This window comes from Pteronotus mesoamericanus, unplaced genomic scaffold (genome assembly GCF_021234165.1).
Source record: "Pteronotus mesoamericanus isolate MK-2021 breed Mesoamerican mustached bat unplaced genomic scaffold, CSHL_Meso_final contig_20, whole genome shotgun sequence".
In the NCBI taxonomy this organism is placed as follows: Eukaryota; Metazoa; Chordata; class Mammalia; order Chiroptera; family Mormoopidae; genus Pteronotus; species Pteronotus mesoamericanus.
The window spans coordinates 28,750,401-28,777,012 of NW_026555085.1; the positions used below are offsets into that span (position 1 = coordinate 28,750,401).

Below are 26,612 nucleotides of genomic sequence, written 5' to 3' on the forward strand. Positions count from 1 at the left end.
TATTTCTTAGCATAAATATTTATTTATTTGTTTTTTAAATAGTAATTTAATTTGCGTTTTTCTTGTTTGGCACATACGTTTACAATCGCCACCTCTTCTGATGGATTGACTCTTTTCTCATTATAAAATGAAGACTGTTATCTCTAGCAACCATTTTTTTTCTTTTAAAGCCTCTTTTGTTTTATATTAATATAGATAGTCCAGTTTTCTAAGATTATTATTTGAATGATTATTTATATCTTTTCTCAATCTTTTACTTTGAACCTAATTGTACATTTAAATGTGGAGTGTGTCTCCTGTAGATGGTTTATACTTGCCTATATCCAGAAGTTATGTGGGATGAAAATCTCTGGTTTTTTATTTAATTTTTAATCTATTTGATCTTAATGTTATAATTAGTATAGTTGAATTTATGCCTGCTATTTTCTTTTTGTTTTCATTATGATTCATATCTTTTTCATACCTATGATCTTCTAATAATGCATTCTTTTGTATTAATTAAATATTTGTAGGGAAAAATTTTAATACCTGTAATGTTATTTTTACTGTATTATATGTTATTTTCTTAATAGTTGCTCTGGGGCTTACTATAAACATTTTAATACATGCGAATCTATGACAGATTTATTTACCACAAATACTAACAAATTATAAGATAATATAGAAAAATTATTTCCCAATAAGTCTGTTTCTCCTACTACTCTTGTGCTCATATTATTATATATAATATAATGTACTTTATAAATATGTATGTATATGTTTAATATAAAAATCCCAATATTGAACAAAAATGATTATTAAATATTATTAAATAATTCAATTGTTTTCTCAGTACAAGTAACTTTTTCATAAGCAGAAGATACCCTTTGCTGAAATAATGCATACATACCTGGATATATTAAATTAATCATCATAAATAGCTTCAAGTTGACACCCACTTTCTTGAAAGTTAGTTGTGTTTTCCTGATTTTTTTTCTATGCCTTCTCGGAATATATAGACAAAAATATTCCTTAGTATATTCTTCAGTCAAACAACTGCATCCATTTGCACATATATAAAAATAAGAAATAAGAATAATTTATATCTGCAACATATGTGACAATATTACAGTCATTTCAATTTTTGAATTTCATGTCCATTTTCTATTATTGTGTTCCTTTAGCAAAGGTGAAATATATTGTTTTGATTTATGTCAAAGTCATAAATTAAATAAAAATATAGTCATGTGCCATTCAGTGGCACTCAAATTATGAAAAAAAATGTGTAAATTATGCAAGGCTAAATGCCCATTATGTAATTATTTTTAAAACATTTTTAAATTTAAGCTAGTCATATTTTTATAGTTATTGCTTGTATGTTAACAGGTATGGTGGAAATAAAATTATATTCAGGCCCAGATCCATGGAAAACCTGTATCCTGTATCACTATACAGGTTTTACTTCTTGAGTGAGTTATTTGTATTCCCCTGTGAACCGAGTATAACATTTTACTGCATCCCATATTAAAAAGTAATTAAAAATTTTAACACATGTATTTTATATATTGCATGAAAGTCATATTTTATTTTTTAAAAATTAAAATATAGTTTTACATTAAAAATATTATTTTTACTATTATACAACTCTTCCACAGTTATGCCCTATGGATTTCCCCAAAGAAGTTAATTCTTATTCACCAATTAATTAATTCTTATTCACCAAAGAAGTGCACATGTTGTGGAAAACTTAAACCCAGGCATATCTTTTCCTAGTTCTCACAAATGAATTCAAAACACCTGTAGAACTTTTTTTCATGTTTCCTTTGGGTTTTGGTTTATTTATATCCAAAAATTTATTTGCCATCAGTGACAAATGATTAGAAATTTGGTTTCATGATCTGACCCTTTGATAATTGATTAATGTTTATAGAGATCTAATTAGCCTCTGTTTGGTAAAAAGTAACTTACAATCTGTTTTTCCATTTTTCAATTTGGTGCTCAAGTCAATTAAAAATGTGAAATCCATTTGAAAGTGGAGCAGTTCTTTAACATGGGCAGATGAGTTCTTTTTTCAAATGTTATTTATTTTTAACCCATGGCTAAAATATTGTAATTGAATCTGTAAGTTTTCTTTATTTTTGTTTGTATGTCTATATGTTTATAGCTCAGAAAATTCTTTATCCCTCAATTTTTTTTTATTTTATTTTATTTTTAATTAATTTATTTACTTTTTAAATACATTTGTCTCTGCCTTCCCCCCACCTCTTTCCCTTGCCCCCTCCCACCTTCCCTCCCTCAGCTCTTCCCCTTTGGTTTTGTCCATGAGTCCTTGCTATATGTTCCTTGACTTTCCCCTTCCCTTCCCTTTCCCTGCCCCCCCCTTCCCTCTTGTCTCTGTTGATTTCTTTTCCTTTCAGTGTTGCTGGTCATATTTTCCTTGCTTCTTTGCATTGTTGGTTAGGTTCCGCTTATAGGTGAGATCATATGGTATTTGTCTTTCGCCCCCTGGCTTATGCTATCCCTCAATTTTAAACATGTAATCATTTCTCACATACAAAGGTATTCGTGTAAAGTTTCTTAAAAGAGCAATGTTATAATTGGCTTACTAACTTATGTAAGCACTTTCTTAGGAGACAACAAATTTTGTTGTCTCATACTACATTTTATGACACTGACACTTTTATTATTCTCTGTCCCCACATATATGTAAATATATATAAATACATATCATTTTGTTTTATGAAATTTGTGATTGTATCATACTTTATCCCCAATTACTTAAGTGTATATTTTTTATAAAAACAGGAATATTTGTTTATACTACTTCAGCAATATTATCAAATTTAGGAAATTAACTTTTATATAATATTATATTTCATAACCTATATACTTTATCAAAATTTTCCAATTATTCAAAGGGACTATATTAAAAAATCCAATATGTACCTTCTCCATCTTCAACATAACTAGAAAAGACAACACACCAAAACTTCAAATAAATCATGGTATGATATGTAGAAACCTCAATTCTTAGCAAAGTATTAGAATAAAAGTTGTACCAGACAAAGCTAAAAAGTCAGGAAAGATTATTCAAGGTTATTGCAATAAAGACGAAACTCAGTACTACTGAAACAAAAGACAGGAGGGTTTTTTAGTGCTACCATAAGCTAGTATAAAAGTACTGTACAAAGTTACGGGAGAGATTGATCAGTAAGACGTGTAAGGTACCTTGAATTACTCCTGATTTTTCAAAGACTGTGCTCTGAGAACAGGACTGTGTTTGTTAATTGGAGACCCTGTCAGGGGGGTGGGACTAACAGCCAGGGGTACTATCTCTTTCAGTATTTACATTTCAAAAAGAGTGTTCGCAGTTTCCTGAATTTAAACCTGGCAAGAGTCTGAGAGACGATTTCCATATATTTCAAAAAGTCAGACAAGAATATACAATAGAATGTTTTCTAAAGTAAATTCTCTAAGAAAAAGGAATTTAGGGATTTATAGTCAAACAGAAATTTATCTCAGGTTTAGTCATGGCAAGGGAAACATTAAGAATGTCTTCTTCATATTCTTAGCTAAATAAAAATAATTATGTGCCCCTCAATGGCAGAAATATGTTCTGAGAAATGTATCACTGAGTGATTTCCTAGGTGTGAAAACATCATAGAGCACCATTACTCAAACCTAGATGGTATAGCCTAATACTAACCTAGGCTACAGGGGAGGAAAATTAATTTTCCTTGTATCCTTTTGGGTTCTTGGCTAAGACATCTCTGGCATAAAAGATAATTAACAGGAGAAAACTGAACAGAAGTTTATTAACATGTACACACCCTATATACATGGGAGAGACCCAAGAAAACTGGGTAACTCACCAAAATGGCTAAAGCCACCACCTTAAAATGCCATCTTTAGCTTGAAAACAAAAGAATATGTTGGGATGAGATGTCAATTGGGAGGTTAACAGGGAAAGTACAATGAACAAGGGAAGGTTGTTATGCAGATTTATATCTTGTCCTCTGCATTGATAAGAGTTTCTAGATATAAGTTCCCCTCTCTTGCTCCAACAGCCTGAGAGACAAATGGAGATATCCCTTAAAAATGTAAATATCTTTTACAAAGGGTAACTTCAACTTGATATTCAGGGCTTCTCAGATGTCTACTGTTTCCTTCAATTAATGAGTCTAAAATGATCCTAATGACAAGGAGACATATTTGAGGATGACAAACTATGTTTTCCTACAGCTCCTAAACTTCAAATATGTACAGAATATTACTGTACTAAATACTTTAGGTAATTGTAACATAAGGGTAAGTGCGTGTATGTGTTTTGCTAAGACTTTACAATGGCTACAAGGTCACTAGGCGATAGAAATTTTTCAGCTCTACTATAATTTTATGGGTCCACCATCCATCACTATGGGGGGCATGACTGACTGTATATTGAGATGAATTAAAATCCAAATTTATACTGGCTTGGAACAAGACAAAAGTACTGAAATAGGTTAAATTTGGTAGAGCTCTTTTCTAGTCCAACTTTCAGTATCTCTTTGTCTCTTCCATATGTTTTCAAAATATCCTCCATTCCTGGTCACTGAAGACAGGGCACTTTGAACACAAAGTGACAAAAGAAGAATTCTGAGTTATCCTAAACTAAATTATAGTGGCCCAGAAATTAGAGAAAGAGACAAAAGCAATTAACCTGTTAATACCTGTGGACAACTGAAAGATAGCTCACATTCCTGAAAGTACGTCGGAGCTTGATCAACTTCCAAGTGGTTACCTAACAAGAGGTAGCCAACCACCCGACACCAATGCTTCCTGCTTACACATGAACTTTCTGAACTGTTCCCCATAACCAATCAGAAGTAGAAAATATTTCTTTTGTGCACTTCCTAGGGCTGTGCACCTAAAACTGCCTGCAATTTAACTTTTCCTAGCTGCTTAACTATAACCAATGTAAATTCTTTCAAAACGACATATCTTTCTTCCCCCAAACATAACATATAAGAGAGCTGTCAACCCCAGGTCAGTGGATATACTATCTTCCCCATTAACCCTGCTACTCGTGGTTCAGACTGTATGCCCCAGCACCTGGTCCTTTTACTTGCTGCCATATGGCTCAATAAATCCATTCTTTTAGAAAAGCTTTAGAGAGTGAATACTTTTTGTTTTGTTTTGTTTAACAAAAGAAATGAAAGAATACTCTTGGATTTTCAGTCTTTGATGATGAAAATTTAAATAAACCTAACTCCTTGTCTTATATTAAAAAAAAGAAAAACACTGAGAAAGAGCAAAAAAAAAAATAACTTACTCTTTGCTACATGAAATATTTGTTTCTAAAGGTAAAACTGAGAACTAACTAAGTTATTTACCAACTAGCAACTTACTCATCAAACTCACTTTAAGATTATCATCTCATTGTGTCCACCTGTACAAAACTTTACTTATAAATTCTTACCAATCCTTAGTAGTAAACCTCATCCCCTGCCAACCAAGGCTCTGATTATCTTCCCACAACTTCTCCTTTCTGAGATACTAGTAAATTTCTGTTAAGGTGTTGTTTTCCCTTATTGCATAAATCTAAGAGGATTATTTTTCTTCACCAATGGAATTATCTCGTAGTCTTTTGCTGGGTCAACCGTGAACTAACACACAATTCTGTGAAGAGCCAATTAAGATGTTCTTACTGCTAAACCTTAGGACCTAAGACTGCAAACAGTGCTCTACTATGAAATCACCAGGTATTCCTCTTTTTATCTGTGACCATGATATAGATACAGTATCAAGTCTGAACTCCAATTTCTTTTCATCAAATTCCCACATGCTAAGTTTAGTTAGTTTTCTTAATAATAAGGAAATACCTTAGGAATTGTTTGATTATGCGATATAGTTTAACTGGAGAGATAACAAATCTCTGTCAACTTTACCTCTTCTGGTGATCCTAGAAAAGGATGTCTACTATGATAAGGCAAGCATAGGTCTTAAAAATGTCATCATCTATCTGACTTAAATAAACAATAAGTTCAGATGGTCACATCAATCTGCATTTCTTGGACAAAATTTTTCCTAAATTATCATTTCAAAATCTTGTACACACTGTTGCCAGGCCCCCAGTTGACAATGGACTTCTCTTTGACATTACAAAAGCCATGACATTATGCAAGCACCTATAGAAGTTTTCATGAGGTCCTCGCAATCTCATAGGCTTCAACGTCACACATACATTCCTTCCTTCATTTTGTAACTATATACATATTTCTGTCATTGCTACAATTTCTCAAAGGACAGTATGAAATTGCAGTGGCTACTCTGGGGAAGTTTTAACACACACAAGATTGTTCATTTGTCAGATGTATTAAAACAAAAAAAGAAAAACTCTCATGAGGACAGTCCTGTCCATGTGTCTAATAGTGTTTAATGTATAAGAATCTCTCTTTCATTTTCATTTCTGGGATTAATAAGCACTAGTTTTTTAATTACATGGCTCTACTTAATTGTCAATTTGTGAGTTATTGTTCAGACCGTCCATGTTAATAACTTGTTTTTCTGGGTAGATGTGTTATAAAAATAAGATTTTTTGCAGTTAAGGCTTTACTATACTTTGCAACAAGGCAATAATTAACTTTTAATTTTCATGATTTTACATTTTCCTGGAACTAGATCCCTTTCATTTCTTCATTTTTTTCTATATTTGTCTTTATTTTTTTTGCTTGGGAAAGTATAAGTTATTGATCATAAATTTTTTATCATTATATGTATATTGTAGGACTATTGTTCAGGTAGTCAAAATACAAAGAAAAGGAAAATGATTGTGCTTTCTTTATGTTTTTTTCTCCCAAAATTTAATAAAGTAGAAAATGTGAATAGGTAATGTAATTAGTCTTCCAGATAAATAGAAAATTAGGTCTTTTAGAGTTTCGGCATACACTTAAAAGACTTGGCTTTTTAAATACATGAACATAGACATTTATTTATATTAAAAAGAGCTTATGTAATTTCCCAATTTAAAAAATTACTCTTTAGGCAAATAAGAATGATAACCTTGAAAGAACTATATTCTATCATAGTTTTTTCAGACTGTTAATGATTTTAAAAATATGAAGTAAAATAATTGACATTTTAATAATTGATATAACTTTAAAGATTTTAATCTTGTGAATTTTTATTGATTCAATTACACTGATATACTAGAATGTTTTATTAATGATACTACAAATCATAAGGGCTTAACATGATGGTGTAACTTTCAATTTCTAAATTTTTGGTCAATATGAAAATCTACACTGATATTAAAATTAATTAATAAATTATCTTTTAACACCAGAACAATTTTTAAGTAAGAAAAAATATACAAATAGTAGTCTATAAATACAGTTTAAAATTACCTCTATTTCTTATAGAATGGAAATTAAGAACTACAAATATAATTAAATGATGTACAGTGGTGGCCAAGAGTAGGTTTACAGTGGTATGTGAAACAGAGTTTATTCTTGTATTTTTATTTAATAATTATTTTATTATTTTCCATATAAACAATATAAACTTACTTTGGCCCATACCTGTATATTTATGCTTGTATTGATATATGCATAATTATGATTATTTTGCTTAACATAAAATATATGCAAGTTATATAAAATGTGGGATCATGAAAAAATAAAATAGCTAAAACACCATTGGATTGCTGTCTTTGTGTTTTCTCTTGAATCTAAAAAAAACAAAAATGCTAATTACTTCTTTTAAAGTTGTTAATTATTGCAAAAGAATACAAAGAAATAGTAATATGTAAACAAGATAATATATATATAAAAGTTGCTTATTTGTGCCCTATGAGAAAGTATAGTTACTTAATTAGTAATTTTAATGTAATATATAATGTTTTTAATATGCTGATTAAGTATATCATAAAGGTAAAAACTTAAGTCATCAGTGTGCATAGTCTTTTATCTGTGATTGGCTAAATGCATGTATGTAAAAGTATTTAAGCTAATATATATTTATAAATTTCAAAAAATAATAGAAGATATATTTGAGGGCATATTTGAAATTAAAATTTCTGAGCAATTTGAAGCCTGTTTGCCTATATTTGTGATTCCTCTCCAGTTTGTAGATTTTTGAAGTAAACAGTATTTTTTTAAAAAAACAGCTTAATGTTAATGAATTTAGTTATAAAATGTTTATACATCTTTATTAAAAAATTTACATTACTGACATGCCAAACATAAAATTAAAATATGTTTTTGTTTCTTTAAATTAACCATATTAGGTTGTGTTCAGAGAAGAGAGGTTACAAATATTCTGTTAACTCTCTGTACTCTTTGAGGAAATCCTGAATCATTCTGATGAACTATTCCTTATTTTTTTAAAATAAATATCCTATTTTTTTTTGTTTCTTATAGCTATTTGTCTGAAATTATTTCCCTAATTTGTACAAGATGAAGGTGAGACAGAAAAAGAAGGCCACATTGCATTAGATCCAATAATTGTTAGTGGTAAAATTGCACAGTGATTAGAAATCTCCCAGAGATTTAAGTATATCCCAATGGAACTTCTTCATGACGTATACACAAAAAGGTAGCATAATCACAACTGTGTCTGAGAGGTTTTATTCAATCAGCAAATCATAACATGATAGGACCCCAAAAGACTAGAAATAAATTATTGTTAAAACTCTTCATTACTATTCTAAATTATAAATATAAGATATAAAAAAAGATTTCCAAGTAGATTGTTGAGAATTTAATTATGAAGGTATATTTAAGCTATGTACATCTTGAATCTTGAATTTGTAAAGTTAACATTTATAACTTTTTACAAAGCAGGCAATTATGAGTTAAAGAGAAATATGAAAAACTAGAACATACATTTACCTTACCTCCATTGTCTCTTCACATTGGAACAAATATAGGTCATCAAGGTCTTCAGATTTGTTCATGTAGACTACATCATCAGTGCAATATTCAGCATGAAAGAAGAAAGCAACAATAGTCACTTCACATTTTCACCTTCAAATTCTTTCAAACAAAGGAGTTAAAAATAACTTCTCACAAGCATGAACTCACAGAGAATTATTAAAGACAGTTGTCAAATTACTTGATAAGATCAATTTGACAACACCTATCACAAAATAAGGTTCTACATCTACAACTACATCTACATCTACTACATATGAAAGAGACCTAAAATAGAATAAGGCCCTACTCTTCTATTTTAAAAATAGTCTGAGAAATAGAGCATCAGAACAAGACCCAGCATCCAGGCCAATCCATTTTTTAAAAATAATGAAATGTCAAATAAATTTCAAATTAATGATTGAAAAATGATGTAATAACTAGAAACAATACATTTTTATTTAAAAACACTCTTTTTATATTACAGCTCTATAGATAGGAAATATTTCAAAATAAATTCAACAAAAATTTCTTAAAATATTTGCGATAGAAAAATAATCAAGCCTAGCTGGGTAGCTCAGCTGGTTCGATCATTGTCCTGATATGCCAAAACTGCAGGTTAGATTCCCAGGCAGGGTACATACAAGAAGCAACCAATGAATGCATCCATAAGTGGAACAACAAAAATCAATCTCTCTGTTTTTCCCCTTTCCTCTCTTTAAAAATCAATCAATCATATTTTTAAATGTTAAAATAAAAAACAAATAAAAATTATTAGGACCTCATCCAATTTTTTCACATGAAGAAATGAAGGAAGGAAATATGTGTATTTGTGAGTATGTGTAGGTATATATACAGATATTCACATGTATACATTTATATGTATAATTTAACTACTTCATACTCTAATGTTAGATGTAATATCTGTGATACAATAAAAATAAAATTGCAAAAAAGTAGAAGAATATGACCTATATTCAAGAGGAAATTTGTCAAAACAGACATACATATGGTACAAACTTAGAATTATTGCACAAAGACTGTAACATACCTATGATAAATGTGTTGAAGTATCTATAGAGAAATATGAATATAATTGGTAAACAGAGAGGAAATTAGAGAGTGAAAAATTCCAAAACCATTAAAAGAAACACAAAAACAAATGAAAATCCTAGAATAGTCAAGATAAAGGAGCTAATTAAGCTGAACTGAGAACCTATTATCTTTCATTAATGGATGTAATATTATAGGTAATGAAAGAGCATAGGAGACCTGATAAACTAAACCTAAATAAACTTCCTGGTAAAAAAGACCAATAATATTATGTAGGGAAATATTATTTATCCCCAGAATCCTATAGCTAATAACCCTATTTTAGAATAGCAGATGGTAAACAAACCTAAAATCTGTGTTTCCTGAAGCATGACTTCCTGAAAATATCATGTAAGCTATTCAACTTACAACTGAATTGTAAGGTACAGAAGGTTCATAAGCTGAACTCTCCCTGCTGTGTACCGACCTCATTTAGAAATCTCATGTATCACGCTGGGAATAAAAGGAAGAAGCTAGGAAGCCATGCATAATTTTCCAAACCTCTTCAACCTTACCAGTGTAATTTAACTGCTTAAAATCTTAAAAGTATAGAAAATTATTACTATATTAGTTATAAACCAATGAATGAAACTATTAGAAATGAGATCAAAGAAAATATCAGTAAATTTAATGTCAATACAAATCATATCTTCGATGTGATGATAGAAAATAACTGAAATATGGTATGCCAGCCTTATATAATCAATTGATGAATGCTCCTCTATTTTCTGGAGGAGTTCAAGTTGTATGAGATTTAATTCTTTGTCGAATATTTGGAAGAATTTGGATTGAAAACCACATATTTCCAGAGTTTTCCTCTTTTGAAAGATTGTTAAAAGTATATTATTCAATACTTAGGAGTTTGTAGGATGATTCAAATTTTATATTTATCATTGAATCAGTTTGCCAACTAGCATTTTTCTAGGAATTTATCCATTTTATCAAATTTGACCTTTTTCATAATGATCTATGTGATTAAACATTTGAATTTAACTGAAATATTATTGCCACTTCCTTCCAAAACCTCAAAAAGAGGTATTAAAAAATGCTTTAATCCACAAAGTTAATATGAGGGAAGATAATAGTGAGAACATATTTTTAATAACTTTTTAGAAGCTGAAAATATGTGATTAATGTTAATTACAATTATTGTTGTAATCATTTTATAATGTGTACTAACAGAGAATCATAATGTTGTATACCTAAAGCTCATATAATATTATATATCAATAACCCATCTCAATTTAAAAAATGAATATAATCCCCACAAACCCCAACAGAGTGAAATTTCAGAACACTAAGGTAAAAAACATAGAGAAAACCTTTCAGAGAGGGAATCACAAGTAAAATATAAAGAATTAAAAGGCAACTTATTGCATATGATTCTAGATAACTGCATGCCTTCTTTTCTTTTCCATTATATTATATATTATATATAATATACTATATATTATATATAATATATAGTTTGTATATAATATAGTATATATTATATATAGTATATTATATGTAATATATACTATATATTATATATTTATATATAATTTACATATATATATATAAAATTGATTGCCATATCAGTATTGGCAGTATTCCATAGTAATTTGCACATCTGTATTTATTCACATGTGATGGGAAAGCTAGGTCAAACATTATATACATTTATAATATTGCCCTGCCCAGATATTAGAGTGATTTTACATTTTGCCAGCAATGGATAAAATCACCAACTTGTCAGACTCTCAATATTTTTCCAGACTCACAGAAGAAAAATTATATATTTATGGTATTTTTAAAAATTTCTTTGCTCTCATTATGAGTAAAGCTAAGCATTTTCTCATATAGGAATACTTTCCATTTATTCTGTAGTTCTCTTTTGCAATTTGACTGCTTCTATGACATCTTTCACAAGCAGGCATTTTTGATTTTCATGTAGTCACATGATGAGTCTTTTCTTTCTGATATCTAAAATTAAGAAGGGCAAGGGACTAGTCAAGGAACATGTCTGAATGACCCATGGACATGGTCAACAGTGTGGGGATTGATTGTGGGGATGGAAGTGGGATGGGCAGAGTAGAGCAAAGGGGAAAGGACTGGGACAACTAAAACAGAATAACAATAAAGTATTTTTTTACATTCTTTTAATAAAAGTAATTATAACTTTCTAATAACTTTTAATCTTTGAAATTTTTATTTAATCTGAATTTAACCTAGAGTATGTTGTAAGTTACAAGTCTGACTTTTCTTTCCAGATGAATACCCAGTTGCTTGACATCAATTATTAAATAGTCCCTATTCTCTCTAATGATTGAGATGGTAATTTTGTCACGTGAAAGCTTTCTGCATGATTTAGGTCTGCTTCTGAACTTTGCATTTTGCAAATTTCTGAATATCAGTGCAACAGTACAAGGTTTTTCACTACTGAAGCTATATAATATGCTTTAGTATCTATCAGAGCTAAACTCTACTTCATGTATCCACACAATGCATTTTTTAAGTATACCTGGTTTTATTTAATTTCCTGTGTAGACATTAAGAAATAAAACAAGCATAATGGCACTGCAATTTTACTAAAATCTTAATAAATATGTGTAATAAAATGGAGATTAGAAAATGTTAATATATGAGATCTTCTCTCAAACAGCATGGTTTATCTTAAGAATTTTTTTTTCTGATTTTGTGTGTTTTGAACTATACTGTGGCAATAAAGTTTTCTCAATTCAGAAATTATATGTATTTGCTAATTTGAGTGCTAAGCATTTTAATATTGTAACTGAACTGCTGCTTACATAATAGTTTTTTCCTATTGTACTACTTAGTTCTTATCTATATATAAAGGCAATTTATTCCATTTAGTATATTAATTAACAAAATTTTGTTACTGTAAAATGTTTGAAAACATTATTATGTGTAGAGAGTAAAAAACTAATATACATATTAAAACTTTTCTTCTATACTCAATTTTTTTAACCTTAAAGTTAGGCCCTAAAATTCTAGATAGATAGAAAAATAATAGCAGGTATTTAACAAAAGAAGACTTCAATGTGAAGCAGTATCATGAGAAAAATACTTTTGCCTAATGAGCAAAATAAACTAAGGAGCAAAATAGAACCAGAGGCATGGCAACAAGAAACAGACTGACAGAGACCGCCGTGGTAGAGGGTGTGTGTGTTGAGGATAAGGGTGGAAAGAAGGGAAGGGACTAGTCAAGGAACATGTGTGAATGACCCATGGACATGGACAACAGGGTGGGGACTGACTGTGGGGACAGAAATGGGATGGGCAGAGGAGGGCAAAGGGGAAAAATTGGGAAAACTGTACTTGAATAACAATGAAGTATTTTTTAAAAACGAAAAATACTTTTGATAAAAGTATTGATTTGGGGATATGGAATTTTCTACTCTCACAATAATAATAAAATTGCAAAAGTAATTTATCATGAATAAAGTGCAATTAATATCGTACTATTTTCTAGCACAAGTAGTACTCACAATTTTATTTATAAAAGAAAATTAAAAGTAATATTGGTTTGTAATAAAATTCATAAATGCAGCAATCATCATTCATTCAGAAAACAAGTTCACTGGCACACATGAAATGTTTAAATGTATATGTTTAATTTAGTCAACTAAACTGTAATGATCACAAGCTTTAAATTAAAAAAAGGTATTGAAAGAGAACTTTTCTCTTTTTTGCTATGATTTTATCTTTTCTTAACTATAATTCATATTCTTATTTCATTTCACAACTCATTATCCACTCTGTCAGTATCTTCTTTTCTCAAACCTAATAATACATATAATGAACATAGATGATGACATTGAAAAGAAACAGTGCATGTCAGCTCTTTCTCAAGTTGTGCACTGTAGACCAATTGTCCTTGAAGGGGCTGCTTCTAATTAATTACCATCCCTTTTTGTAGAGCAATCATATTGGCAAGAATTGATTGGGCGTGTGAGATACTTCATTTAGTTGGTAGAAAATTCTCTTAATTAAAATTATTTTACTGCTGGTAAAATTAATGCACCCCATGCAAACTTACTAGCTTGATTTTAATGTTTCCTTTCAATGATGTTTTATGAAAAAAAAGGAAATAAGATCTTATCAGAAACAACCAGAAAAAATGAGACTTACATAAAGTGTGTCATTTTATTTACATATTCCTTTCTTTTTTTCACCTATCCTAAAATCTGTTTTGTTTTTTCTTTTAAACACTACTGAAGGTAGTTGCATTGTGGGTCTTTGTACCAACATTAAAAGATAATGTCGATGGCTCTACTTCAGTTTTTGTTGACTATTGAGTTGTTTTACACTAGCTTCTTTTGCTTGGACAGTCCAAGTCATTTAGAATCTCAGATATGGAGGTCACATAATTCTTATTTTTGTAATAATTAGCTACGTTTATTAAGGTCTGAACATAGATTCATGAACTTACAATGACTATATATAGTTATATTACTTTGATGATAATTGTTCTAAGCTGATTTATCCATGAGCAAATTTGACTTCATATTATCCCCATGTCCTAGGAATTATATTTGTTATACTACTGTCATTCATAAAAGTAACTTTATGCTTTAGAGATAATTTAGTCATGAGCAATTTTATTTTCTATTTACTCCTATTTTTCCTAAAAAATACATTTACTATTTTATTGTTGTAAATATGTTATTTTTAGCCATTTTTAGTTCTCAATGAATTTAATGTTTATCATTAAGTAAATGTATACATGCATTATGCATTATTCCTACTTTGAGATAAATGGAAACCAGCCTAAAAATAATGTTGACATTGAAGTCTGTGAACAGATTTGGCTGGGAACAGTAGATTATGTTTCTCAGTCTGCACGCTGAAAGCATTTGGGGAGACTTTTCGGATCTTTTGTGTCCACCTCACTACAATTCGAGTTTGACTGTTCTTTAGTGGAAGTCAAACAGTAAATACCATTAAAAGCTCCTCAGGGTATTGTAATATGTGGCCAAGTTTTAAAACCAGTGAGCTAACCACTGAGCTAACACAATCACTAAGTAGTCCCTAAGAACAGATGTTTTTGGTAACTTCCCTAACCATTGTTTGTTTTGTTTGTGTCATTTGTGAAAGAGTAATAACACTGTCTCTGAAGTTCTTTTTATCACTAACAATGTAATCAACAAGCCATTGCTCTCTTCTACCACGTTTGATCTTGTGTGATTTGCTTAATGAACCGATACCTATTTCTGTCATTAGGGGTTGTTAACTCTCCAGAATACCATTTTATGAGCATGATAAAATAAATTATCATGTCTTCTGTTTAAAAGACTGTTAGTTTACTTCTACACTGTTTTAATGTAATAGTAGTCTTGTAAGTGCAGCTGCTGCCAATTGAATACAATAAGCCATGAGTTGAGAAGAGACATATCAAACCTATTAATCTGCTGATTGTTGATAAACTGTCATTAACAGAGGAAATATTCCTTGACAGAATTAATTGGAGTATCATACATTTTTAAGAATGTGCATTAATTTACATAAGCTAAGTAACATAGTATTCAATGTGTAAACAAAGAACCCAGAAAATTATGCTCATCAAAACATTTAAAATAAGAACTTCCAGAGTATACAATAATTAAAATATATATTGAATAAAATATGTATTAGAATTATTTCATTTTAAGTGTTAAAGCCAAAAAACTAGAATTCTTGTTGGACTTCTAACCCTTGCTCCCTGTATACAGTTCATAAACAAAGACTTCTGTTACCTTACAATGTGGTTACCACCAACTCTCTGTTTCTATACTCTCGAATCTATTTCTCTACTTGATGTTTTCAAAAATGTGTCAAATGCTACAATGATTTCATACTCATTTTAGAATAAAATATAAGTATTTAAACCTACATTTTAACTGTAAATTCCTTCTCCCCCAACCCTTATTTTTACTCTTGTCCTCAGAGTTCCAGCCAAGTCTTTAAATAATTCATCTCTTTAATTTTGTATTTTTGTTTTCTGTTTTTTTTTTTTACCTGTTTTATTGGAGGTATGGTTGACATACAAAAAGTTGTTGATGTTGAATATATACAACTTGAAACGTTTGGAGCTACGTATTCACTCATGCAATAATAATCACAATGAATATCAAAAAATTGTTTATCACCTCCAAAAATTTTTCCCAACCCCTTTGGTTCCTTTGTTTGTTTTTATTACTATTATTTTACTTTTTGTTTTAAGAGCAACTAAACATAAGATCTATCTTTTTAGCAATTTTTAAAAATTTTATATAGCATAGTATTAATCATAGGCCCCATGTTGTACAGTACATTCCCCAAATTTATGTAAATTGCATAACTGAAACTTTGTATCTTTTAAACACACACACATATATATGTATGTATATACACACATATCTGTATATACCTCACTTCTCCCACTCCTCTACCTTGGCCTTATTCTCTATATTTCTGTTCAAGGGTCATTTTATCATGGAAAACTTATCTGACCTCCCAACTTACTCTCGAGTTGCTCATACTTTCTTTTCTTTCTTTCTCTCTCTCTCTCTCTTTCTTCCTTTCTCTCTTTCCCTCTCTCTCTTTCTTTTTCCTAAAACAGTTTCTTTAGTTATAAGCAGTCATTGGAGGATATCTCTTTCTGTAGGAGCACTTTACTTCAATTTACAATTATATCTTTATCACTGTATTTTCCCAATAACTCCCCTCTAAAAACATAGATCTATGAGAGTAGGAAATAGGTCTAGTTTTCTTCATGATTATACAGGGTGGGGCAAAAAGTAGGCTTACAGCTGTGGGTACACAAAACACAGGGTTTATTCTTGTATTGTTATTTATTAAGTATTATATATTATTTTCATAAAACAACTGTAAACCTACTTTTGCCTCTCCCTGTATATCTTGGGCCAAACAGAATTCCTCAAATGTAGTAGGGGTTAAGCATATGTCCATTAAGGAAACAAATCAGAGAATAAGAATATTAAATTCATTTATTTTTTTTGAGGTAAAAATATTTTGTGTGATTAGAACATGAATACTTTGTAAATGTTAAAGTGATTCAGGCAAATAAAAAATAAAAAATAAATATTTTATTAACTGTAAATCCCAATTGCCACATATATTTAAATTGATGGGAATGAGGAAATTTAGTTTGGCAAATATCATGGCTGATGGATCCACAGTAGCAGAGGTACAGATGAATTAAACGAACATTCTTCAGAAACCAACATGAATTTCTTTTGCATACATACTGGAAAAACAAAGTAACAAGAAATAATAAATACCTTACTGCACTGTTTCTGTATATATTTTGGCTTATACACAGTTAATTTCTAAAACTACCAATTAAAGACAAGTTTATAGGACACATTTTTAATCTTATATTTTATGTATTTTATTCTTTTTACTTCTCTTTTTGTACTGTCTTTCATCATCTTTATGTTCGAAGTACCTATATAATTTTTTTTGGCTTTGCCTCATTTCTCAATCTATAACTACAGTCTACAGTCTTCTGTTTGCTGAGCTATAATTTTTTAAGTCAAAAGTAACTGTGATATGAATCACCGGGCACATTACCTAAACCACGTATGACCCAGGATGGTTAGTACAAATAAAGCCAAGGTATTATTTGAATTTGTTAGTGTTAAAAATTTAAATTAATATTTTAATGTAATCATGGCATATTTTCTATCAAAATGCTATATTTATAGTAATCTTTATTATTTTCTAAAACTGAATTCATAACTGGTTATACTCACAATTGAATTAATTACATTAAATAATTTCAAGTTGCAGGCAAGCCATCATTAATTTTAAATACATGGTACTTCACTGAGGTTTTAGGATAAAATAAACCAATAAGATAAATATAAGCTCTAGACATAGAGTAGGATTATATATTGTGTTTAGAGCATACTCGAAAATTATTTCTGCTTCTCTGAGTTTCCAATGAGCAAATTCTTCACAAATTTGGCAGACGGAAGCACAGCTGAGTTGTGGGGCACAAGGAGTCACTAACATCTGACATTTCCTTTAATGCAACTACTACACTAATTAAACTTCATTCTAATTGTTTGAAGTTATAACCTTCTATCTGGATTCACAACACAATTTCTTAATGGCTATACAAAGTATGACTTAAAGTCTGTCTCTATATTAATTAATAAATGACCATATAGCTAACTAGAATCAACTACTAAGGTTAGAAATAATCAGAAAAAAACATCATTTAATTATATTGAATGACTACCAAGAGAGTACAATTCTATAAGTTTTTTTTAAGTATTGAGATCACTAAGAGTGTTAACCTGTAATTTTTATTCTAAAACTTAGAATTTCAGTTTTTCAAATGGCATCAATTAATCTTCATTGTCAGTGAAAATTCTGTCTTACTTGGTTTATGTTCATTATTAAGATAAATATGATGTATAAAATATTTGAACTTATGATAGCATAAAATAAACTTAATAAAGTAGAATATGATAGAAACCTGTAGAGTCATCTCTTCACATCAAACCATACCAAAGGACCTGAGAAACCTCAGTTTAAAAGCCGTCTCTTAGATTTTATTTTGTTTGTTTTCTTAGTCTTTTAAACTAAGAAAATTAGAGACAGCTGCACTAGAGATATACCACCCTCCTTTTCATCTGGCATAATTAGGAGTGAGGAATCCATTGAGAAAAAAAGACTTCATATATTCTCTAGTAACTCTGGTGGAGTTGGACCAATATGGATCAAGTGCTGACTAGTGATGATAGATTCAAGGAGAAATTACAGGAATTATGTGAATTCATGCTCACAGTGGTGTTATGGTGCTCATGCTGCTAGTTCAAACATTACTTGATGACAAAACAGGGTTCTGGCTTTTTCAAAATTAAAAAAATGTCCTTCACAATAAGCTTCCAGAGAAGTCAAAACAATTTATTTATGTTATTAGACACCGTCCCCTTCTTGAATGAGGACACTATGAAGGAATCCTGAGTTAAGACAAAGTTTGAATTTGCAGGGGGTTATTTGGGATGGGAAATTGAAGTTCTAATTACCATTTGTAAATTATAGCAATGCCACTAGATTGCCATTGACTTAAAAATTGTGCATTAGGAACAATTTATTCCATTAGACCATACATAGAAGTTATGCAACGAGGATCTATTTCTGAATCTGACCTCTCATTTATGACTTGTGTGTTCACATGGGAATTAATACACATCCATGTACTACACAGCAAAAATAAGAAATTTGATGTACGATATAACTTTTAAAGCAGGTTAATAAAACATAAATAAAGTAAAATAGTGATATGGAAGAGTAGAGGCTTTTGAAAAAGTAAACTAAAACTACATCTGTAAATAGCTCTAAGGTTTTTAATAGCCAAAGAAAAAGAGAAATCATGAAAATATAGCATTACTCTTCATATTGATTACCTTTATTTTTAATTCTTTCTAGTTTATTGGGAGAATCATATTTCCAGACACCATTCCTAAGAGATAAATGTCATATGGTGAAGAATGTTAAACCATTGATAATCATCTAATGATATTTTTGTGGAAAATTATTTAATTGACCACAAATTCATAGAATTTTCTCTGAATAGTGTTACATATTAGAAAACTAAACTTGAACTGACTTTGAACTTCAATAAGATTTGAGAACATAATTTTGGTAAGCAAGCAGTGAAATTAAGACAATGATGAGCTAGTTTCACAAAGACAGTAAAAACAAGCAAGAAAATCTAGAAACTTGTCCATAAAAAAGAAAAGCAATTTGTTTCTTATATCACATGTCAGTATATGTTACATCAGAAAGGAGCAAATTTTGCGGTACTGAAATTCTGTGACTTTTATTTGACACAAAATATATATATTCATAACAAATTTATTAGTCTGATTTTAACATATCACATACTGAATGTATTTGATGATGATTTCCTTAATGCTTTTTTTATAAGTAGAAATTGATTTTGATTGATAGTATAAAAAAGATTTTAAAAACTCTAGATGTTGATTTCTTATTTTAACAGCCTCATGCGTTAGGCAAGAAATGATATATTTTAGATATTCTGCTTCTCATGCTGTGTTAAGCATCTTAAACTCTCTCTTAAAGAAACTATCCTCAAATCATGGCCTATATCTATCATTGTAACATCCATTCTGTAATGATACCATTTATCCTCATTTTAAGCAATTACTAGTTTTTAGAAACTGTAGAAATATCTTCTTTTATATAATGAAGATATTAAAAATAAGAATAAGGGATACCTCATATCTCTCTCTTTCCTCCCATCCCCCATATCTCTTTCTCCTTGTATGTGTGTTTGTGAGAGAGACCACTCTAACATTTTATATATATATATATATATATATATATATATAATAGATATATAATTTAATCACTGTTCAAATGAGTTCAAAATAATTATTTTATTTAATTTATTTCACTTGAATTTTCAATGGCCTTGAAATAATTAGTCATATTATACTTTGTTCCTTAATAGATTTAGTCATATTATACTCTTTATCTATTAGATAAAAAGATAACAGTTACAAGATTTTTTTTTTAAGTTCATACACCTCAACCTTTACAGGGCTAGAATATAAACCTATATACTTAGTATTCAAATGCCATCATCTTTTACTTTATTATTGTTTCTTCTTTACTCTTAAATACAAGTAGTCCAGGTGCAAATGTGTTAATTGACTGAAAAAATAATATTTTCACTAAAAATGTGAGGCACAAAATCTTATAAATCTGAAGTTTTATTGTTTTCCTGATATGCCTTTTATATTGTCATTTATTTTCACTCATCATTCTTGAGTTAGTACTAATGAAATATTAACATTATATTTATTTGTAGAATATCTTATTTTACCTAGTTAAAAAATTTAATAATTTTTGAAAAAGCAGTGATGAATACACATAAAAAATAATTTAAAATATTCAATGATATGCTGCCCATAAGAGACTCAATTTAGTTTGAAGAGCACACATAGACAGAGCAAAGGGTGAAAAATATTTTAAGCAATAGGAAAACAAAAGAAAGCAAGGGTAGCTATCATTATATCAGACAAAATATAGTTAAGCAAAAAATAGTAAAAAAAAGTCAAAGATAGGCTATGATAATAAAAGCAATACATCAAGAAGATATAACATTTGTAAATATTAATGTATCCAAATTTGGAACATTTAAGTACATAAAGCAAATGCTAAAACTATTAAAAGGATAAATGAATAGCAATACAATGATACTTGGGGATGTGAATACCCTACTCTCAACAAGGGATATATCCATTCAGAAAATCAAGAAGAAAACATCTGTTTTGAACAAAACTATAAAGCAAATAATATTAACACACATATAGAACATATTCCATCCAATAGAAGTGCAATATATAATTCTTCAAAGCATACATGGAACATTTGCTATGATATATCATGTGCTGCAAACAAAGTCAACTAATTCAAGAAAAAAATTACACTGAGTGTATTTTTTGACCACAGTAGTGTAAAACTAGAAGTCATTAACAGAAGGAAAGCTGAAAAATCCACAAGTACATGAAAGTTAAACAACAAACTAATGAACAACCAACGTATCAAATAAAAATAACCAAAGAGAAGTTAAATATATCTTAAGACAAGTGAAAATAGAAACAAAGCATTATAAAATATATAGGATTCAACAAAAGCAGTTTCAAGAGGAAAACATATGCAGATAAATACATATATCAAGGAGAAAGAAAGATCTCAAGTAAACAAGCATTGTACCTCAAGAAATGAGGAAATATGAAAGGTTGAAGCTGGGAGAAGAAATAATAAAGCAGAAATAAATGAAATGGAAAATAGGAAAATAAGAGAAATAATGAATAAAACTAAGATTTGGTTCTTTGAAAATGTAAACAATATTGATAAATTTTAGACTAGACCAACCTAGAAAAAAAATGATGTAAATAAATTATAAATGAAAAGTTATATATTTCATCTTATAAAAATGAAATGTTTATTTCAACAAATAAAAATATCATAAAAGACTACTATGAACAGTTACACATAAATTTAACAACCTAGAAGAAATGAATAAATTCCTAGAAATATAAAATTGGCCAACACTTAATCCTAAAGAAATAAAAAATCTGAACAGAAAACTAAAGAGTAAGGGTTTTGAGTCAGTGGTCAGAAAAACTTCTGAATGAATGTATTTCCAGAACCAGATCATTTTACAGGTCTCTTCTACCAAATATTAAAGAACTAATACCAATCCTTCTCAAATTCTTACAAAAAATAAAATAAGGTCAGTATTACTCTGATATCGGCCAATATCCCTAATAAATATAAATGCAAAAACTATCCACAAAAAATTATCTAACCAAGTTCAGCAGCACTTTAAAGATCATACACCATGATCTAGTGAGGTTTATGCTTGGAATATAAGAATTGTTCAGTATACTTAAATCAATGCATGTGATGCACCACATTAATAAAAGATCAAATCATATGATCATTTTAATAAATTCATAAAAAGCATTTAACAAAATTCAACATCCATTCATTGTTAAAAGTCTTTGTAATTTGGGAATACAAAGAATGTACCCTAACATAATAAAGACCATATGTTACCAGCACATAACTAACATCATATTCAATAGCTAACAAAGGTTGACAGCTTTTCCTGCAAGACCAGGAACAAAATAAGGGTGCACACTGGCACTACTCTTATTCAGCATACTACTAGAAATCCCAGTCAGTGCAATTATACAAGAAAAAAATTAGATATTCCATTTGAACAGAAAGAAATAAAATTTTCTCTATTTGTAGAAGACATGACCATTTATATAGAAAAGCCCAAGGACTTCACCAAAAACCTGTTACAAATAATAATTGAAATCAGTAAAGTTGCAGCACACAAAATCAACACACATAACTTGACTGTGTTTATATATACTGACAATGAATTTCCTTAAGAAATAAAGAAAATTTCATTTTTAATAGATCAAAAAATACTTAGGAATTAATTTAACCAAGGAAATGAAAGATCTATACATTGAAAACTCCTAAGACATTTATAAAAGAAACTGAAGAAGAAAAAATAATTGAAAAATATTCTACGTTCATGAGTTGGAATAATTAATATTAAATGTCCATACTATCCAAAGCCATTTATAGATTCAATGAAATTTATTTCAAGGTTCCAATTATGTTTTTTACACTAATAGAAAAAAATATTTCAAAAATACATATGGAACAAAAAAACCCCAAATAACCAATGTAACCTTAAAAAAGAAAATCATAGCTGAAAGGAAAACAGTTCTTGATTTCAAACTATACTACAAAGCTATAGTAATCAAACACTACAGTACTGGTATTAAAACAGACATACCAATGGAACAGAATTGAGATCCCTGAAATAAACACATCTGTATATGAGAAAAAATTTTGACAAAGGAGCCAAAAATGAACAATTGAGGAAAGTAATTCCATTTAATAAATGGTGCTTGGAAAATTGGAGAGCCACATGCAAAAATTGAGACCTGCTATTTGTCACCATATACAAAAATTAATTCAAAATGGATCAAAGACCTAAATATAATTAATGTTGTTTTTCATGGCATAGCCACACATATCTAATAATGTTGCCATCCCAGAAAGAGTAAATCAGGCTAAGAGTGACTTAAATATCCTTTTTCAAATGCATAAGTAATTGAAAATTTAGTTTTATAGTTAAGCATTTATCTGTTTTAATACAAATAGAGTTCTTGTAGCATTTTGTTAAATTACTTCAACTCACCTGTAGTTGGTATTTTGTCATTAAACTATTCAATTAAATATTGTTTTAAATATCATTTCTTCTTTAAAAATATTTATTAAACTAAGTCCTTATCCAAAAAAGTCATATGATTTTTTCTAGTATCATTTTTGCTTAATCAATCTTTATACCTCACTGATTTCAGTTTTTACATGTAGAAACTTAAATCTTAATTTATTTCCCAAATAAACTATTGAATGTTTTTTCTTAAATATGCTTTATAAGTTAATTATTAAGTAATTTCATTAATGTCACATAAATTCTAATTTTGTCTATATAAATCTCTGCAATTGTTGGTTATAACTTTTAATAAATTACCATTGGAGTAAAGTGATTTTCCTCAGACAAAATGGTTTTACTCATTTTGTTTGAAGTCATGGTAGACATTTTGAGGCAGTCTTTTATAAGTAAATTTTCTGGATTATTTGTAGTTCAATTTAAAAAAAAATGTTTAAAGCAATTACTAGAAAACTTTCCTGCATGAGAAATATTTAGAAACACTAATATGCAAATTCTATTAGTCATTAAATAGAAACCAATTATAGATTTGTTAAATTATTAGTACTGAAATGCAAAATGAATAAAACTTCAAAATACGGTAATTTGGCATGAGCTGAAATAGACCACTTCATAGCTAGGTATGAGTTTAGGATTTAATTCTAGGTTGTCATAAAAGAAAGCATGTTGGACTTATATTAAACATATTAAAATTCACCATGACATCCTTCTCAGGGGTGATTGTAGGTAATTTTATGATTTCTTCAGGTCTTTTTTATATCTACCTTTTATATCAGGAGTTTAATGAGGAAATTAGGGGACAATATGTTTCTCAGGGTCAATTACGGTAATTTTAAGCTTCAGATCTTTCACTCTGGATGACACCACTGAGCTCTTAACCTCATTACTAAAAAGATAGAAAGCATGTTAAAAATATGTCTTGGCCAGTTATAATTTTGTGGAGTAAAAAGAGAGACATTTAATTTTTTAAAACTGAAATTTAATTTGTTTCCAAATTTCTGTATTCACTGTTCAATAAAGATGTGTAATTTTAATTTCCTTTACAGGAAAATTTAACTGGGTGATAGTGCATATCAAACTGTTTTTGTACAATTATATAATTAAACTTTGCACATCATTGTAAAAAGTTCTAGTCATCAGCATATTGTCAAGAGGAAGTTTTTGAAAGTTGAGACAGAGTGCTTGCAAAAGACACATTAACTCTCATAACAGATGCAAGAATAATTAGGGATTGACCTAGATTTGCTAATAGTAATCTTATTCAAAATACAATAGCACCAACCAAAAAAACACCTGTCACGGCTATTCTCTTTCAGGATTTACAACATTTCTATAGAAACCATCCATCTGCCTATGGTACTAAATCCCTAAATCCCTAAACTGTTCTGCTCAATCACAGATTTAGGTAGAAAAACGTCACGAAGAGCTGTGAAAAGGAGACAGAAAATATACTTGTATATATTTAAATATACTAAAATAGATGTTTAAATATTTGTTTTTATCCTCTCTCTCTCCTTCCCTCCCTCTCTGTCAGTTTGAAGAAACAATCCTTCCTTATAATAGGCAGACACCATAATCAAACCTAAACTTTGAGTTACTATTACAGCAAGATCATGGTCTGTCTTATTCAACAATGTGTGTCTGGGGTATAGTTTCCACAAGGTAGGTTTTTAATAAACTTGTTTTCAATGAGAACCATTAATGATATGGAACAAATAAGTAAGCAAAGACACCTTAGAAATTAAAAGCAAAAGATAGAGACATTTTGCATAAAGATACCTGACAAAAGATTTCACCAAAAGTTATTGAGGAAGAAGGAAAGTTAGTTAATCCATGGAACTCTTTAATTCCAGTGATTATATCTGTGCTCAAGATACTGGCTGTGTAATAAATTATATGCGGTTCTTTCTTTGCACTGTACATTGCTTCTTTTTTAATTAATGCCTTCACCTGGCCTCTTAGAGTACCAGGTAAACATATTCATTTATAAATTGTTAAAGATAATATCAGAAAAACATAGATTGCAATTCATAGAATTAGATGTCCATTTTGGGAAGAACAGCAGTTAAACTGAGGCTGATGTGTAAACCAAACCTAGTTCAATGCCTGTTATACCAAGTAACTGGTAAAACTTCTTCTCTTCTCCAATGTATCATGAGTGGATGATAAATTAGTAAGTCGTATACACATTTAGGATATGGCATCAGCAGGGGCTATTCCTGTCTGAGTGAGTAATGATAGAGCAAAATGTTAAGGGACCAGATCTTACTTTATAAACAGGGCTGCTGCTTCCCTAAGTGACAAATGGACCCACCATAATATGCCCACCATTTTCTAGTAAATGGAGGATTTTAACCATTGAATGATGAGACTATTCTTCTTAGATACAGAGCCGAGCAATCATTTTGCTGCTTATGTTTTTTCCAACCTGCCCTGTGTCAATTAATACAGATGGCTCTAACACACAAACTCAAAATGACTACTAAGTGTAAATCTAAAGCGAATTCTTTTTGTGTTTTATGAATATTTTTTGAAGAGGAACAAACATCATTCTTATAATCAAATTTATGTCTTCAGTTAGAGAGCTTCTCTAAAAATTTTAAATTAAGCAATTTATTTTTGTGTTAAAAATAAAATTTCCTGAAATCTCCATGTATGTGTTTTCTTTTGCTGCTATTATAAGTTACTCATAGCCCTATAGTTTAAAACATTTTTTTTTTTTTTCCCTAGCTGATGTGGCTCAGAGGACTGAGTACCAGCCTGAGAACCAAAGGGTCTCTGGTTGGATTCCCAGTGCCCAGGTTGCAGGTCCCCCAGTAGGGGGCGCGTGAGAGGCAACCAGATATTGATGTTTC

The 26,612-nt window shown here is 29.6% G+C and overlaps 1 protein-coding gene across 1 annotated transcript in view; it reads right to left on the bottom strand.

Moving 5' to 3' along the window:
• Window positions 1-26,612, bottom strand: part of EYS (eyes shut homolog) — a 1,478,297-nt gene that overhangs the window by 1,298,840 nt on the left and 152,845 nt on the right. The window contains 3 exon segments of the mRNA XM_054568619.1: window positions 890-983; window positions 986-1,052; window positions 17,041-17,193. Of these exon segments, the coding sequence (XP_054424594.1) occupies window positions 890-983; window positions 986-1,052; window positions 17,041-17,193 (314 nt within the window).